Raw genomic sequence first — 17,347 nt, 5'->3', positions numbered from 1 at the left:
TTGTGGAACACTCACTTGGAACTTGGAGTCAGAAAGCCCAGGTTCTAGCCGTTCCCCCACCCCGCCCCATTTAGTCATTCTTTATGTGAGATCACATAGCTCCTACCCTGGGGCAGGCCCTGTGCAGGTGTGCCCCCAAAGGCTCTTGGTTTGGCGCAGGAAAGGGAATTAAACAGTTTCAGATCTGAGAGAGTGGGTACAGAGGGGGAGGCCGTCCACCTGCAATACTCCTGGAAGGGAGCTGTGTGACCCACACAATCCTGGGAATGCTCTGACCCTCGATTTCTTTATCTGAGCTCATGCCCTGCTTTGAGAGCAGTTCTGAAGATCATACACATGCATGGAAACTGTCAATATCACTTTATACATATGTTCACAGGGTAAGATGAATGTTTATATATATTGATGTAGCTTTTCCCAGTTTTATGACTTTTCTCTGTGTGATCTAGGAGAAAGTACCCATTTTCTAGTCAGCCTAGATGCCTAACTGGCCCACATGTACTGCAAAAAATGGGATCATGAAGTAAAATTCCTCTTCCTTTGAAACCAGTACTTCTCATATGATGTATTTAATGGAGATGGAATTGATGCTGTGAGCATTTGTCTTTAACATAGGTCATGTTGGCCCCCATGGTGGGGGATGCTTCTTTGAGCTGCAAACTCTGGGTACAGGGGAACCGAATGTGGAAGATAACTTTCACCTTTCCTGTAAGACTCAGGGTCACCCTTGACAGACAAGCAAACAGAGAAAACCAACTGTGATTGTAATTGTGGTGCGTTCTATGAAGAAACAGCTCAGGATGCAGTGCTCCACGAAGCAGAGAGGGTATGAGGACTTGTACTGAGGGAGGTCAGGGAGGCAGAGGGAAAACTGGGAGCAACAGGAGAAACCAATTGCAGAGCCGGAGGAGCTTAGTGCAGCCGGTAACACAGAAGGTGGAAGGGCTGGAGAGGAGGTGGACGCTGGGCAGGGCCAGACCAGACAGAGCCTGGGACAGCGGCTGATGGAGTTTGGAGCTTCCCATGTCCAGTGGCATCGCAGGGTGCAGGAGGTCCAAGGGATCAGGACCTGTGAGAGTGAAAGGAAGGAAGGATCGGGCAAAGGGAGAACTGAGCTGCAGCGTCGTCTTAAGAGAAGCTTCCGAAGACCTGTGAAAATTCCTGGATGGGATGACGCTTCAAAGCTGTCTGAGTCGGGGCAAGAGGGCTGGGCTTCCTACCTTCTCTCAGCCACTGGATGAAGGATGCCCTGGAAGACGGCATGACCTTGGGTGAAGCAGCGCTTAAGGTAAGCGCTGTCTGCCGGCAGCTTCCCTGGCAGCTGGGGTAGCAGGTCCCTCATTCCCTAAGGAGCATCTGGATGGCACATCGACCAGAAATAGGAAGCCACCAAAGGGTTTTAAACATTCAGAAAGGTCACCCTAGCTCTTGTGTGGCAGATGGGCTGGAAGGGTTCAAGGCGGGAAGAGGAGCCAGAGACGGGGATGGGTCTGAGATGCTGTTTGGAGGTAGGACCAGGGGTGCCTCGTGGTGCAGGGGTGGAGGGAAGCATCACAGATTTTTGTAGGGGTAACTGGGTGGTACCATTTACCGAGATGGGGGAGATGAAGGGAGGAATATGTTTCTTAAAAAGAGAATCAGAAAGTCTGGTTTTGGACTTAAGTTGGAGATGCATGTGAAATACCTAAGTGGCTTTCCAGTAGGCATTTAGATCAGAGCAGATTTTTCAGAAGAGAGTTGTTGGCGTACATGTATATCAGTCAGGGCTCTCCAGAGAAGTAGAACCAATAGGATCTATCTATCATCTATCTGTCTATCTATCTATCTATCTATCTATCACCTATCTATCATCTATTTATCTATCTATGATCTGTCTATCTATCATCTATCTATCATCATCTATCATCTATCTATCTATTATCTATCTATCGATCATCTCTCATCTATCTATCATCTATCTATCTCTTAATCTATTATCTATCTATCATCTATCATCTATCTATCATCTATCTATCATCTATCATCTATCTGTCATCTATCATCTATCTATCTATCATCTATCATCTATCTATCTATCATCTATCTATCATCTATCATCTATCTATCATCATCTATCATCTATCTATCTATTATCTATCTATCGATCATCTCTCATCTATCTATCATCTATCTATCTCTTAATCTATTATCTATCTATCATCTATCATCTATCTATCATCATCTATCATCTATCTATCTATTATCTATCTATCGATCATCTCTCATCTATCTATCATCTATCTATCTCTTAATCTATCATCTATCTATCATCTATCATCTATCTATCATCATCTATCATCTATCTATCTATTATCTATCTATCGATCATCTCTCATCTATCTATCATCTATCTATCTCTTAATCTATCATCTATCTATCATCTATCATCTATCTGTCATCTATCATCTATCTGTCATCTATCATCTATCTATCTATCATCTATCATCTATCATCTATCTATCATCTATCATCTATCTGTCATCTATCTATCATCTATCATCTATCATCTATCTATCATCTATCATCTATCTATCTATCATCTATCTATCATATCTGTCTATCTATCATCTATCATACCTATCTATCTATCTATCTATCTATGGATTTATCTCAAGGAATTGGCTCACATCATTGTAGGGGTTGACAAATCCAAAATCTGTAGGTCAGGTCAGCAGGCTGGAAACTCAAGCAGGAGCTGAAGCTCCAGTCTTGGGGCAGAATTTCTGCTTTTTCAAGAAACCACAGTTTGCGCTCCTAAGGCCTTCCCACTGCTTGGAGGAGGCCCACCCACATGATCGAGGATAATCTCTTTTACTTAAAGTCCATCGATAGGAGATGTTTACCACATCCACGGAATACCTTCACAGCAGCACCTAGATTTGTGTTTGATTAAATAACTGGGTGCTGGAGCCCAGGCACGTTGACACATAAGACTAAGCATCACAGATGATATTTAGAGTCATGACCCTGGCTGGGATTAGTTAGGTGGGCCCTGTAGAGAGATGAGAAGAGGGCTTAGGACTGAAGCCTGAGGAATTCCAACATTTCAGCTTCAGGTGGAGCAGGAGACACTGGGCAAGCAGAGTAGGAAGGAGTAGGCAGTGAAGAAGGTTCTGTGCCCATCAAGTCCGGGAGCCCATGGGTTAGACAAAGCCCTGCATTAGACAAAGCAGAGTGGACTGGCCTCTTGCCTGCAGGTCTTCCCAGGGCCTTCAGTATGCAGCTATGCAGCCCCACAAGAAAGATGTAGTAGTTGCATTTCTCAGACTCTTTTTTTTTTTTTTTTGCGGTACGTGGGCCTCTCACTGTTGTGGCGTCTCCCGTTGCGGAGCACAGGCTCCGGACGCGCAGGCTCAGCGGCCATGGCTCATGGGCCCAGCCGCCCCGCGGCATGTGGGATCTTCCCGGACCGGGGCACGAACCCGCATCCCCTGCATCGGCAGGCGGACTCTCAACCACTGCGCCAAGCCCTCTCAGACTCTTTTGAACAATCAGGAGCCAGACTCTTCTTTTGTTGTTTTTGTTTTTGTTTTTTGAGAAACTTTCGGAAACTCTGCAGAAGGAAATAATGGCATCAAAAGAGCTTAGGGCTTCCCTGGTGGCGCAGTGGTTGAGAGTCCGCCTGCCGATGCAGGGGACGCGGGTTCGTGCCCCGGTCTAGGAGGATCCCACGTGCCGCGGAGCGGCTGGGCCCGTGAGCCATGACCGCTGAGCCTGCGCGTCCGGAGTCTGTGCTCTGCAGCAGGAGAGGCCACAACAGTGAGAGGCCCGAGTACCGCAAAAAAAAAAAAAAAAAAAAGAGCTTAAACATTGGAAGGGGAGCCCTGCAGCTCTAGAAGAAAATGAGGTCAGGACTGAGTGGAAGAAAAGAATTTGGGCAACTAATGGAGTGGGGAGGGGTTGCCCAATGAGAGGTTCTCTTCTTCCGGCTGGAGGCCGAGGGGGAGGGGTCGGACTAGCCCAGAAGGCCATTCAGCTGTCAAGCTGTCGGGGGTCTCACTGCTTTGTCTTCCTCAAGGGGACTGGTACTTTGTGAAAGAATCTGATTCCAAAGCAAGACCCTGGTCCTTGAGGTCTGATGCGGAAGCCAGGGTGGGCAGGTCTGGCCGAGGAACCACGTCACGGGGGTTTAAATCCCAGCTCCAGCACGGTTGAGCTGGGTGAACTTGGGCCATTTTTTATACCATCTCCTGGGACCTCAGTTTCGTCATTATTTTTTTTCTGGATTTTTAAAATCACTTTTAAAAATTGAAGTATAGTTAAATTACAATGTTGTGTGAGTTTCAGGTGTACGGCAAAATGATTCAGTTATACACATAAATATGTCTATTCTTTTTCAGATTCTGTTCCCTTATAGATTATTACAAAATATTGAATATAGTCCCCTGTGCTATACAGTAGGTCCTTGTTTTTTTTAATCTATTTTATATACAGTAGTGTGTATATGTAATCCCAAACTCCTAATTTATCTCTCCCCCAGCCCCCCAAGGAGACCCCGTCTCTTAATCTGTGAAGTGGGCCTCCTCTCCGAGTTTGGGGATCAGGTGAGATGGCGATGTAGCAGGCCCTTCGTCGGCAGCCAGCGGGAGCTGCTCTGGTTTCATCACTTGGCCGTTGCACAAGGCGGTGGTAGCGTGAGCACAGCAGGGTTACATAAGCTGTCCTCTGCCTTGGCCAGGACTGGGGAGAGGAATAGGCAGGCGTACTTGACTGCCCTGAGTGGGCCGTGCGGTGACTCAGCGTGGAGGCGGGCGTCCAGAGGAGCCTCAGAGCTCCGTCTTGGGCCATTTTTCAGGGTTGTTTATAAACAACGTCCCACCAAGGTGGGCTTGGTGGTGAAGCTGTCAGGAAGCTGGGAGCTGGGCCCTGTGGCCTCTTCTTAACCCGGTCTGAGACTCCTGGAATTGGCCTGCCTTAGGGGGAAGGAGAGAAACAGGGCAGCCCTGGCCCTGGGTCAGTAGACACGGTGTGTCGAGGCCTGTGGTGCACACACTGTGGGGGCCTGGGCAGCCCCCAACACGCTATGTTACCTTGAGAGAGGCCTCAGTATCTTCCCTGTGAAGAAATCTCTAAAATTCTGTAAGATGGTGTATCCCATTCTTTCTTAGGACACCTTCTATCACCAACTAGCATCTCGAAACCCCAGGAGACCTGAAGAAAGTGTCTGGCTCCCTCCTCCATTGTTGGGGGAAGGAGTGTGTGTGGACTGTGACGGGCACCTGGTGGGTGAGCACGCACTCAGAATTGTTAAAACATCTGTATTCGTCTCCTAGAGCGGCCAGATCAAAGTACCACAGACAGGGTGGCTTAAAGGAACAGAAATTTATTCTCTCATGGTGCAGGAGGCCAGAAGTTCAAAAGCAAGCACTTTCATGCACTAAGTCTGCTAACAGTTCTATGATGTGGATGCCATTACTATCCTCATTTTACAGATGAGGGAATGTAGGCTCAGAAAGGATAACTGAGATGCCCAAAACCACACAGCAAATGAGTCTGAGCCAGAAGCAGAACTGGAATCCAGGTCTGCCTGATCCCAAAGCCTTGGCTCTTAAACGCTGTTCTTTACATGTTCTTCACATGTATAGCTTCCCTATCATTGCCTTTGCTTTCTTAAAAGACGTCATTGGCTGAAGAGTGGAGAATATGAATTGGGAGATGGTGGCAGTTAATATCAGAGATGGGGAGACCAATAAGAGATGATGATTAGACATAGAAAGAAGCAGATAGATCCAGGAAATACTTAGGTGGAATGTAAAAGAGGTGCTGATTCTCTAGGTGTAAGGAAGAACAGAGAAGGTTATTCCTCTTTACCATGAGCCCCAGGTTTCTAGCATGGATTGATGGATGCGGAGACAGAGCAGTGTCATTTCTGTAGACACAGAAAGCAAGTTTTTTAAATAAATGAATGAGTGAATGAATGCATGAATAATGAAGGGACCTCAAAATGGAGTGGGTAATGAGTTCCCCGTCACTGGTAGTATGCAAGCTGTAGTTAGACAACTGTTTGATCTAGACCTTGTCAAATGGAAGGCACCTAATAGATATATATCACATGCATGGATGATTGAATTACAGTCATCCTTATGATTCTAGGGCCTCATGGGGCCTCATGTGCACCTGATGAGTGCTTGGTAATGAGTCACCAGTGTAGGAATATGGGATGGGAGAAAATATTCAAACCCTGTTGAAATTTCTTAGATTGTACTTGAGTATATTTTAGAATGTACCTTTTAATACATGTAAATAAGTGTACGTATTGGGTACATATAATCAAAATTTTTTTACTTATATGGATACGCAATTACAATAGCTTGGACACCACTGACTTATAGAAGCCCTAAAGTAGGTTGAGTGGAAATAAGTGGAACCCCCAGCCCAAAGACTTCTAACTGCCACGGCAGTGTCTGTGACAAGACTCAGGTTTTCGGGAGTTGTAACAAATGAAAGAACTGCGCAAAAATGCCTCATCCCTTTATTATGCTGGACAAAAACACATGTTTATGCGGTTCATCCATTTCTCCTTGTTTGCGAAATGCTTCCTCTTTACAATGTAGTAGCTCTTCGGACCTTTCACAGGACAGATGTTCTTTACCATGGTAGCAACACAACCCACGGGGCAGTTCCCTTCCCACAGACCGATTGCTTCTTAGCCCACAGGTGGACCCTAAATGACCATTAGGGGCCCAGGGCTGTGATGCGGCTCTGCTCATAGGAGACCTTCAGACCATACACACCCACTGATGAATCAGTGGTACACATTCCAAAGCCCAGCCTCCTTTTGTGTTACCTCACTCACAATATGCACATGCTTTAACTTCATTCTAATACTAAATGGTTCCTGCTTCTTTCTAATGCTAAATGGTTCCTATTTCTTATTTCCTCTGTTTTCTTTCTCCAGCTAGAAGTGTGTATGTTTATTTGGGCAGCGGGGTATGAGCAGCACAAAACAAAGGCTGGGATGGGGAAGAATCCTCTGTGACTCTTTTTCTTTTAAAATCCAGAGCTGGATTGGGCAGTATTTATGGGCTCTTTGCCATCTAAATCCTCCTGGTCCCCCAGGTTCTATCCTCTCCAGAGAGACAGCCCGCTAACAAATCACCCATTTACTGATCGAGTGAGTGCTTCCAGGGCGCTGCCTGCATTACGCGTCCCGAACTCCATTGCTACTGAGTGTGCCTCCCTGCCTTGACTCTGAGGGCTTGATGTTGGCGCCTGGGCGGTGCGTTCTCCGTTATCTCCACGTGGGCCGGCCACAGAAGGCAGATTATAAAACGTGTAGAAAAAGAAGAAACGAATTCTGCCTGGAGGACCTCGGGCTTGGGGCTAGGGCTGTGTCTTAAGCCTCTGGCCAAGGATGCTGGTCCAGCTTCATCCTGCCCGACACCTGGTACCGGCTTTCCGCCCCGTCCATCACTGCCCACTCCGCCCTTCGGCACAACGACCCGCCCCTGCCCCGCCCACAGGAGGCAGAGCCGCGGACCCGTCTGCAGCTGCTTCTTTGGGCAAATGATCTACGGGTTGGGGAGGGCGTTCTCCCACCTCCACTGAAGATGCTTGTGTGTGCGCGTGCTCGCGTGTGTGTGTGTGTGTGGGCACGTTGATGCGAAGGACAGGTGGTGGAAGGGAGCTAACACTGAGCACCTAGTATGTGTCAGACACTGATGGGCGCTTTACACCACACCATTAGCTACCGATTATCCTCTACGGCCCCTTTGCTGAACCTGTGTCTTTCTCCTTATAATAAATTTATTCCTGTTCTGTGGGCGTAATAATGCCTCACATTTACATAGCACCTTTCATTTGTCAAAGTGCTTTTATGCCTGTTAGCTCCTTTAATCCCCCAACAGCCTCGTGTTACAGAGGAGGAAACCGAGGCAGGGACACAGCCACGTGCAACTAGTTAGAGGCTGAGCTGGGGCGGCCTCTCCTCACCCCTCTGCTCTGCCCGCCCACTGTGCCTTGCTTGACCATGTCTAGAACAGCCTTCTGGTGGCTGCAGGTGCTGCCTTATCCCCACATGAGTCTGCAAGTTCCTTCAAGACCGAGACTGTACTTTCTTTTTCTTCTCTTACCCACAGTGCTCAAGGCTGCATATACAGCACGTGCTGGATAAGTGCTTATTGGGTTCTTCTTTGGCACAGACCACTTGTCTTTCCATTGAGGGGAATGAAAGAATCCTGGTCTCCGGGTTCACACCATGGATCTCTCAGAGTTTAACCTTCATTAACCTGAGAAATCATCCTCCAAAGTCCTAGCTGAGTGGATTAAAGAAACCCAAGGCAAAACTTCAGCTGTCAATGCAGGGGACACGGGTTTGAGCCCTGGCCTGGGAAGATCCCACATGCCACGGAGCAACTAAGCCCGTGCGCCACAACTACTGAGCCTGGGCTCTAGAGCCCACAAGCCACAACTACTGAGCCCACATGCCACAACTACTGAAGCCCGCATGTCTAGAGCCCATGCTCCACAACAACAGAAGCCACCACAGTGAGAAGCCTGCACACAGTAACGAAGACCCAACATAGCCAAAAATAAATAAATAAATTTAAAAAAAAAAAAAAAAAAAAAAACTTCAGCCGAGCCCTGCGTGGGCACTCAGCAGCTGCACCAAAGCTGGCTGGCATTTCTGGAGATCTGAGCTGTCATGCTGGGGCAAGGTGGGACACCACAAGGGAGGGAAGCTCGGTCACTCCTGTCCCTGCGCCCAGGCTCCCTCCACTCCTGGGAAGCAGCAGACTGGTCTAGAGGTGGCGGCAAATAAGAACAATAATACTCTTGTGTTTCTGGAGCCCTTGGCTGTGTCCCAGATCACTCCAACCTCACAGCCTTGTCATCTGCAACTTGAGCCGGGAAGGAATTTACTGGAGACACCGACTCACTGTCCAAGGTCACACTTGGGATTCCTTCCATTCCTCCTGGGGCGCAGCCTGAGAATCACTGTGCAACAATCGTCACCCGCGTTAGTAGCCCTGGTGACATGTGCTCACCGCCTGCTTCCCACCCACTACGACAGTTTGTGAATCTGGCGTTCCACTGAGAGGGAGGTCCTCAGCGTGCCCATGGAGTTCTCTGTCTGGCTGGGCTCCGCCCCGCAGCCCCCCTGCCAGCACAGCCGCCCGTACACCTCCCGCGACTTCTTGCGGAAGCTCTTGCCCACGATCACGTACACCAGCGGGTTGAGGCAGCTGTTGCTATAGGCCACGTAGGACGCGATCTGCGTGAAGACGTCAACCACGTGCTCGTCCCAGCAGCTGGAGAGGATGTCGAGGCGCTGCAGCGTGTCCAGGAAAGTGCTGATCTGGAAGGGCAGCCAGCAGACGATGAACAGTAGCAGCACGGCCAGGACCAGCACGGTGGCTTTCCTCTCCGTCTGGATCTCCTTGAACTTCTGCATCTCGTTGTTGCGCAGCACGCGCATGATGTGCACGGTGCAGAAGGTGATGACGCTCAGCGGCAGCAGGAAGCCCACGGAGTTCAGGAGGCTGTTGGTGAAGACCTCCCAGCTGCGGGACGGGTAGATGATGATGCAGGCGGTGACGTTGTGGCCCTCGGCCCTGTACTCCTGCATGGTCCGGAAGACCAGCATGGGCAAGCTCAGGAAGAGCGTGCAGCCCCAGATGACCAGGCTGTAGAGCCTGGCCCAGCGCACCCCGCGCATCCGGCCCATGGACATGGTCTTCACCAGGGCCAGGTAGCGGTCAATGCTCACCAGCATGAGGAAGCAGATGCTGCTGTAGAGATTCATGTAGAGCACGGTGCTCACCACGCGGCAGAGAACTTCCCCAAAGAGCCAGTCGAAGTTGTTGGCGATGGTGATGGCCCAGAAGGGCAGCCCGCAGGCCAGGAGCAGGTCGGCCGCGGCCAGGTTGCCCAGGTAGACCTCCGCCACCGTGCAGCGGCTCCTGTGCAAGCAGAAGACGCTGAGGACGAAGGCGTTCTCGAGAGCTGCCAGTATGAAGAGGACCCAGAGGAAGGGGGACTGGATGGTGTTCAGCCAGCTCCACCAGTCGGAGTCGACACAGCTGCTGCTCTGGGGAGGGGTCCCGTTGAGAGCAGGTTCAAGGACTTGCGAGGTGACGTTGAACATTTTGGCGCTGCAGGAAAGTGGAAAAGAGGCAGTTACACCTCAGGGTCACAAGAGAAAGGAGAAACAACTGATGCAGAAGGAGAGGGGGATGCTTCCAGACGGCAAAGTCAGGGGTGAGACTCAGACCCTGTCTGTGCGGTGTTCAGAGGCAGTTCAGGCGCACCTGTGTCCCCAGGGTCTTAGAAAGGCGTCTCTGCTCCTTGGGCTTAAACTGAGAGCTCCTGTTCTTCGCCTCCAGGCTCCCCTGGGATGTGTACTTGACCAGCATCCATCACCCAGACTAACAAGCATGAGTGTTAGACCCTGGACCTCCTCGAAGCTTCCATGATGGGAGGATACACAGCACATTCCTTCCTTATCACAGGGCCACCCCCACCAGGGGCTCTGGTCTCTTTCAGCCTCTTGTGCCCTGGCCATGGGTGAGCAATTTATTAGAAGAGAAAAGTGATATCATGTCAGACAGGGAGATTCCAGCCTGGCTTGGAGACCACTGTCCACCTGCCCACTCCCTGTCTCTTCCGGCAGAGGGCAGCATCAGGCCTCCGTACCTTCCGTCAGTGGAGCACTGGTGATGAGCAGAGGTTGCTCGATGAAAAGGGAGGGGAAGGGGCTTTGGAGCCAGACAGTCCTCTGGGTTCAGTCCTGGCTCATTCGTTAGCTGTGTGACCTTGGGTAAGTTAATGAACCTCTCTGAACCTTAATGTTCTACCTTGTAAAATGGGAATAACAAAATCTTCTCGGGGTTGTGGTGGGGACCTGAGACAAGGTGCAGAAAGCCCCAAGCACTGCACTTGATTCAGTAAACATGAATAATTACCTGTTTTTTGCGAACTTATTAAAATAACCAATGTCAAACTCCAGCACCACTGTTGGCAGATTCTTGCTCTTATATTGGTGATTTCATCATTAACCCACTGGCTCCTCTTTCACTCTGAGACTCAGACCAGCGGTGAGACTCAGACCAGGGGGCAGTTCACTTTCTGGAAGTTCCTCTCCGACTTCAGCAAATAGGCATGGGGTTTTGATAGACATTGGCTCCAACCCTAGCTGTGTTGTCTTGGGTAAATTGCTTGACCTTTCTGAGCTTCCACCTTATTGTCATAGAGTCTTGCTGTCTCCCTGGCTTGCCTTGCATGGCTCTTGCAAGGTTTAATCAAAGAGTAGGTATGAAGACACATTGAAAAACTAAAAGCACAATGCAAAGGGCAGGACTAATTGGGCACTTTCCTAGTGCTCCGTTGGGGTGGATGAAGGAAGGTGGAGGTGGAGGGGCTCTTCCTGGGCAATTGATTGTTGGGTAGGCTCGTGGGGAAGGAGCTGAGCAATAGATCATGGGAAAGAATCTGCTGATTGTCTCTGGGATTTCCCAGAAAATGTCCTGGAGCAGCTGGCTGGCTTTGAGGGGCCAGACTGGAGATGTGTGATGAACTCATTCACTGATGCAATTTATCTTTAAATGTTTCTTGAGCATCTCCTCTGTGCTGAGCTCCACCTTGGCTCTAGGGACCCAGAGGGGAACACCACACATCTCCTGCCCTGCCCAAGCTCCCAACACCTGCGAACCAGTGTGCGCGATGAGTGCTGAGGGGTGGGAGGAGGGGCAAGGGACACAGATGTGGGGGGAGGAGGTTGGAGGTAACTCTGGAGCTGGGTCTCAGAGGATGAAGAGTATGTCAACAGGGGCCAAGAAGGAGGGAGGGCAGATCAGGCAGAAGGAGCAGCTTGAGCAGAGGCACAGGAGTGGGGAAGCCGCTGGTGTGTTCTGGCAGGTGGACTAGATGTTGGATGGGGAGGTGGGAAGTGGCAAGTGATGGGGTTGAATAAGGGGATAAGGGCAGTCTTCAGTGGGTGCTGAGAAAGTGAGGCTTTGTCCCTATTGGAAATACGCTCTGGAAAGACCCTCCTAGTGGATGGTGGTTTTAATATGTCCACAAATTCTTCGATACTCCTCCTTTCAAAGGGTGGAGTCTAAGTCCTCTTCCAGTGAATGTGGCCAGACTTAGTGACTTGCTTCCCACCCATGGCGGCAGTGACAGTGTGTGACATCCAAGACGGAGGCATAAGAGGCTTTGCAGCTTCCTCCTTGGCTTCTTGGGCTGCTTACTCAGGGGGAGGCTAGCTGCTATGTTGTGAGGACACTCAAGCAGCCACATGGAGAGGCTCCATGGAGAGGAACCGACTTGCCACCTTGGTCATGGATCCTCTGGCCCCAGTGAAGCCTTCGGTTAGATTCTGTTCCCTCGGCCTGTGAGTCTTCCAGCTGAGGCCCCAGACATCACAGAATAGAGACAAGCCATCCCCACTGGACCCTAAATTCCTGACCCATGGAAACTGGCAGGCTTCTCTGCAGAGCCTCTGAAGGTAAGACCTCCCCTACACGGTCCCCTTGGTCCAGGCTTTGGCCCAATTTCTGCAGGTACAAAATACTTGTTTCCTTAGCGCCCCAGACCTGGGGCGCTGTCTCTCATGGTCCAGCTCTCTAGACACTCAAGTGTCACACCACATGCTGCTTGTTAATTTCCCCCACAAGGTAGTCCCTAGCCAACGGGATGGCACCTGGCCCATACCTGGCTCTGAGAAGCCACAGGATCGTTAGAAGGTGGCCTGGGGAGTGCTTGACCGGGAGTTAGAGGGCCCGTGTTCCATGGCCCCAGCTGAGATGGCCATCTGGTCATGTCCATAGTAGGTCACACCTGACACAGGACCTAGAGGCCCGGCTGGGCCCAGCTCCCCTTTGTCTTCCTAACCCTGCCCCCCTCAGGACTGACTCTCCCTTTCCTCTGCTTCCACTCGGGATCAATTCCCCCCACATTATCTCTTGAGAGTGTTCAGACCTTCCCCAGAGGTCAGCCTTGTGCTGGAGACGTCCCATCTCCATTGGAGACATGCCACATCTCTGTCTGATTTCTTGTGTTGACTTCAGAATTTCAATCTCTTTCTTTTCACGTTCACCTGGGGTCATTCACACGTGACCATCTGTGTAGTGTGTGCTTCTCCTCCTGCACACCCCTCCCTCAAACAGAAAAATCCACTCCCTCTGCCCCCGACAGGCCTTTGGGGATTGGAACACCAGCCTCACCAGCCCTTGAGAACTTTTGTCTTTGGGTTACCATTGCCTGTTGCTTCAAGTGTTGGCCCGGAGAGGAAGGGCGTGCTCTCCTAGGTGTTCTCCAGCTTGTCCCCTCCCCTCTGCCCCATAAATAGTAAATCGAGGAACCCCCTTGACTCAGCTGAAAGAGGCAGTGGTGGGCACAGCATCCTCATGAACAGATTGGATCATTGATCTCTTCCAGGCAGAGAACACTTGGACTCAGAGGGGGACCTGAGTAACGGCCTGCCCAGGCTGGCTGGAGGAGAAAAGACAGTTAGGTGGTGGGACTGGGGACCATAAAACACATGCATTCTCCACTAGGGAAGAGAAATGGAGGCCTTCACTTAACAAATATTTATTAAGCATCCATCACACACTGGGTGCCAGGACGTAATGTGAGAACAGGCACAGCGTCTGTCCTCCGGGGGCTTATGGTCTCATGGAGAAGCCAGACATAACTCAATCACTAAATTACTGAAAACTGACATAAATCCTATGAAATAAAATGCAAGGTCCCATGACAGCATGGAATGTGGGGTTCTAATCCAGCCACGGGCAGGGGCTGAGTGGATATTTATTATGAGACCCGAGGGGGAGCAGGAGTAAGCTGGGTGAAAGGATGGTGGTGGAGGATGTCTGGGCAGAAGGAGCAGCAGGTGCAAAGGCCCTGGGGCAGGAAGATGCTGGGTGTGGATGTGTGTTAGGCCCTGGTGGCTGGATTGTGGTGGGAGCAGGAGCAGTTGCTGCCCGTTTTTCTAGGCACGGGATGATGGAGACTGTAGAGGACCGATTCCAGAGGTGTTTAGGGAGGAACACTGACATGTCTGGAGCAAAATTGGACATGGAGAGGTTGGAAATGAGGGTAAGGAAGGGATCAAGGATGCTGCCACCCCGTCCCGGTGCTGCTGTGTCCTATGAAGGGGATGAATGGGAAGGGCTAACTTGGAGAGACAGGATCATGTGTTTAGACTTGAACCTGTGAAGTTTGAAGTGCTTAGAGACTTGCACGTGGGTCTGGAACTCGGGGAGGGGGCTGGGCTGGAGGACAGGCTCGTCCTGATGCAGTGGAGATGAATTAGACACAGGATCTCCAGGGCCTTCGAGCCTAATAGACAAATACAGAGGAGTGTTTCTAATCCACAGCTGTGGTCAGTGCTGCAACGTGCTCTCAAGTTCTGAGCCGGGTCCTCACCTGAGCCCCGGGGAAAAGTGACGACCTTTCTGCCCCATGGGGCTTGCACTGACGCAACCTCCCTCTCCCTCTTCAAGTTCAACTGCACTCTCATCCAGAGAGGTAGGCATTGGCTGTACGCTTGCCTTGCAGAGGAAGAAACGAGGTGCAGAGAGGTGGGGTGACTTATCCAAGTGCCACTGCTGGCAAGAGGTGGAGGTGGGACTTCAACCCTTCTGGTGCCAGACCTGGAGCTCGGACCACTATCCCACGTGACCTCTGGCTGCTGTCTGGGAAGGGTGTGAAAAGCTGGGCACATGCATGTGTGTGTGTGTGCGTGCGTGTGTGTGTTTAGCCACGGATCTGCCCTGCCCTAGGTTTCAGCAGCTTCTCAGCTAGAGGAGTCTGTGCAGACCCTGCACACCTGGCTTCCAGAAGCCCAGATCTCCCAATGCAGTTGTGGGAGGTGGAGATCAGTTAGCAGACAATTCTGGAAATTTGAACACATTAGGAAAAGAAAAAAACCAAAAAACTGGGTTGGTAAGCAGGAAATAAAGCCAAAGATCTTCAGTTAGCACCCAGAAAGTGTTTCCCCAAACCCCCAAGCTGAGCTGAGGTCAGGATTTAGCACTTGCCGGAGATGCAATGCACAGAAAGTCCTTTTGATTTTTCGAGGAGGGGGGTTAGGGGGAGAAAAGAAAGACCTAGTAGAATGCTTTTCTGAGGGGCCCTGCTGGGCCCATGGAAAGAAAATTCAACTAGAGGTCAGAGGTCATGTATTCAGATCATTCATTCCTCAACAGCAATTATTGAGTGTTTTTCCGGTGCTGGAGATTTGGTGGGGAAGAGTGAAGCCGAGCTTCCCCTGCCCCCATGGGGCTCTCTGTCCAGCCGAGGGACCTCAGCCTGCCTGCTGAGGTCACCATTTCCACCAGGACAGTGACAGCCACATAGCTAACCCAGGGTCTCCCAACTCGGTCACCCTGGGGAGGTGGCAGCCCTCCCTGTCTGCCCTCTTGTTAGGGGTCTGCACGGCCAGGTGTCCCCAGATCTGGCAGGATCAGCCCAACTGGACCCTAATTGTTTGCTAAGGACTGTCAACATGGCTTTCCTGTTCAAAACAACGTTGAGGGCTTTTCTCTTTCACATGTGCAGAGAGCAGGCAGTTTGAGGACCAGGGAGAAGGTAGGAGTCTGAGGCGACTCTAGTTCCTCTGCATCTGCTTTGGATGCTCCACGTGTGGGAGCATCCATCACCCCCTGCTTCTCCCCAGCCCTGTCCTGGGAGTGCGGGGACCACTCCCTGGGGATGAGATGGCTGCCATCTGGCTTCCCACGGGTTTTGGCCCATGGGGGCACCAGCAGGAGGCCGAGGGAGGGAGGAGAATGAGGATGGGGTGCCGGCTCCCAGCTCCCTCCTTTGGGGGCCTCCAGGGGCTGGCTGGGCCTGGACCGATTCACAGCTCCTATCGGGGCCCTTTCCAACTCGCTGTCCAGTGATGCTGATAAGTGCCACCTCAGGCCTCAGGCCCGGAGGGAGGAAGGGACGAGTGGGTCGTCTGCCGAGGCCTCTGCTGCTCTAGCTCTGAGGCCCTGGCAGTGTCCCCATGCGCTGTCTACAGGCAGAAAATAGACCCTCTGTTAAAATTCTCTTCCGCCACCCAGTATTAGCTGGTTTGAATGTGCCCTCTCTTTCCTACTGGACCCTGACTAATATATCTTGGGATTATAAACTCAGATGTCAGAGAACTATTTAAGGGACTGTCGGGAGGAGGGCACAGGCGTGGTGTGGCGGGCATGTCGGCGCTGAGGGTGGTGGCGATCAGGTGTGAGGTTCTGGGTGTTATTTGAGGGAGTCCCTTTAGCCCCCTGGGCCTCGGTGTCCTCGCCGACACGGCTGGGGGTGGGAGCGGTGGTCGGGCGAGGGAATGGACTCATGCCGCCTCCTGCCTCTACTCTGATCCTCGTGTCTGGGTCGGGGCGCTGGGCCGATGACTCCGCAGCTGGGCTTTCCCCTTGTTTTGCAAGCTGATGCTTTAGAAGAAACATCCAACATTCTCCCTCAGAAATTGGTCCAAGAAGACTTACTTTAAAAGTATTTCCTTTGGTTGAATCACATAAACACTGGCTCTTGGTGCTTTGGAGAGTATTTCCATTTTAGTCTCCGAGGGAGTCTATTTTGGTTGCCCAAGAATCCATGTCTGAGGGCTCTGCGGCTGTGGCCACTCCAGGACACACAGCGTCACTTTCTCAAGGGCCAGGATTTGCCTTGTATGGAGCCCCTGATCCTGTAGCCAACTCATGCCCCATGTTTTGTGGCGGTGTGTTGGAGATAGGAGGTATTTCCCAAAGCGAGGGTTGTGGACTGGACGGTAAATAACCTTGAATCGTTGAGCCACTCCTCTGGGTTAGCCCTGGAGAAAGTGTCTTCAGCACCTCTCTGGTGTTTATAACCCACCTTTCAACAAACACAGCAGGCCCAGTGCCTGGGCTGGCCCCCAAATCTAGCCAGACTTTAACCGGATTGTTTATGGTCCATTGTATTTATTTTTACAGGCTTTTTTTTTGGTGACAGATGATACTCATTTCCCATTTAAGTTGGTGATATGGAGTTACCAGTTCAGAAGTGAGCCGCTATTAAAGAAGTAACTGTACAGGTGACATAGATGTCAGAGCCTGTGCATGGAATGACCGAATGAGGGAAACACAGTCTGAGGAGTCCAGCTGGAAACTCACGTCACAAACGGGAAACCCAGCCCCGCGGTCAGGCTTACGGGCTCTGGAGCCAGAGCTGGAGTTGGGTCCCCCTCTATCGGGTCATTATTTAACCTCGTGGTGCCTCGTTTTTCTCAACTGTAAAATGGGGGCTAGTATAAAAAGAGCCCTCACCACCAAGGGTGGCTGTGAGGACTAGATGAGTGAATCCATGTCCAATGCACGAAGCATGCGGTGAACGTGTC

At 50.9% G+C, this 17,347-nt stretch overlaps 1 protein-coding gene across 1 annotated transcript; it reads right to left on the bottom strand.

Annotated features, from left to right (window-relative positions):
- Window positions 1-9,043: 9,043 nt before the first annotated feature.
- BDKRB2 (bradykinin receptor B2) lies at window positions 9,044-13,406 on the bottom strand (the record flags this gene model as incomplete). Its single annotated transcript, XM_081229844.1, has 2 exons — window positions 9,044-10,133; window positions 13,357-13,406. 2 exons carry the CDS (start codon window positions 13,404-13,406, stop codon window positions 9,044-9,046), a joined length of 1,140 nt encoding a protein of 379 aa, XP_081085970.1.
- Window positions 13,407-17,347: the final 3,941 nt, after the last annotated feature.

The sequence above is a fragment of the Mesoplodon bidens genome (assembly GCF_964165515.1).
Source record: "Mesoplodon bidens genome assembly, chromosome: 3".
Taxonomy (NCBI): Eukaryota; Metazoa; Chordata; class Mammalia; order Artiodactyla; family Ziphiidae; genus Mesoplodon; species Mesoplodon bidens.
This window is presented reverse-complemented; position numbering and strand designations above follow the sequence as displayed.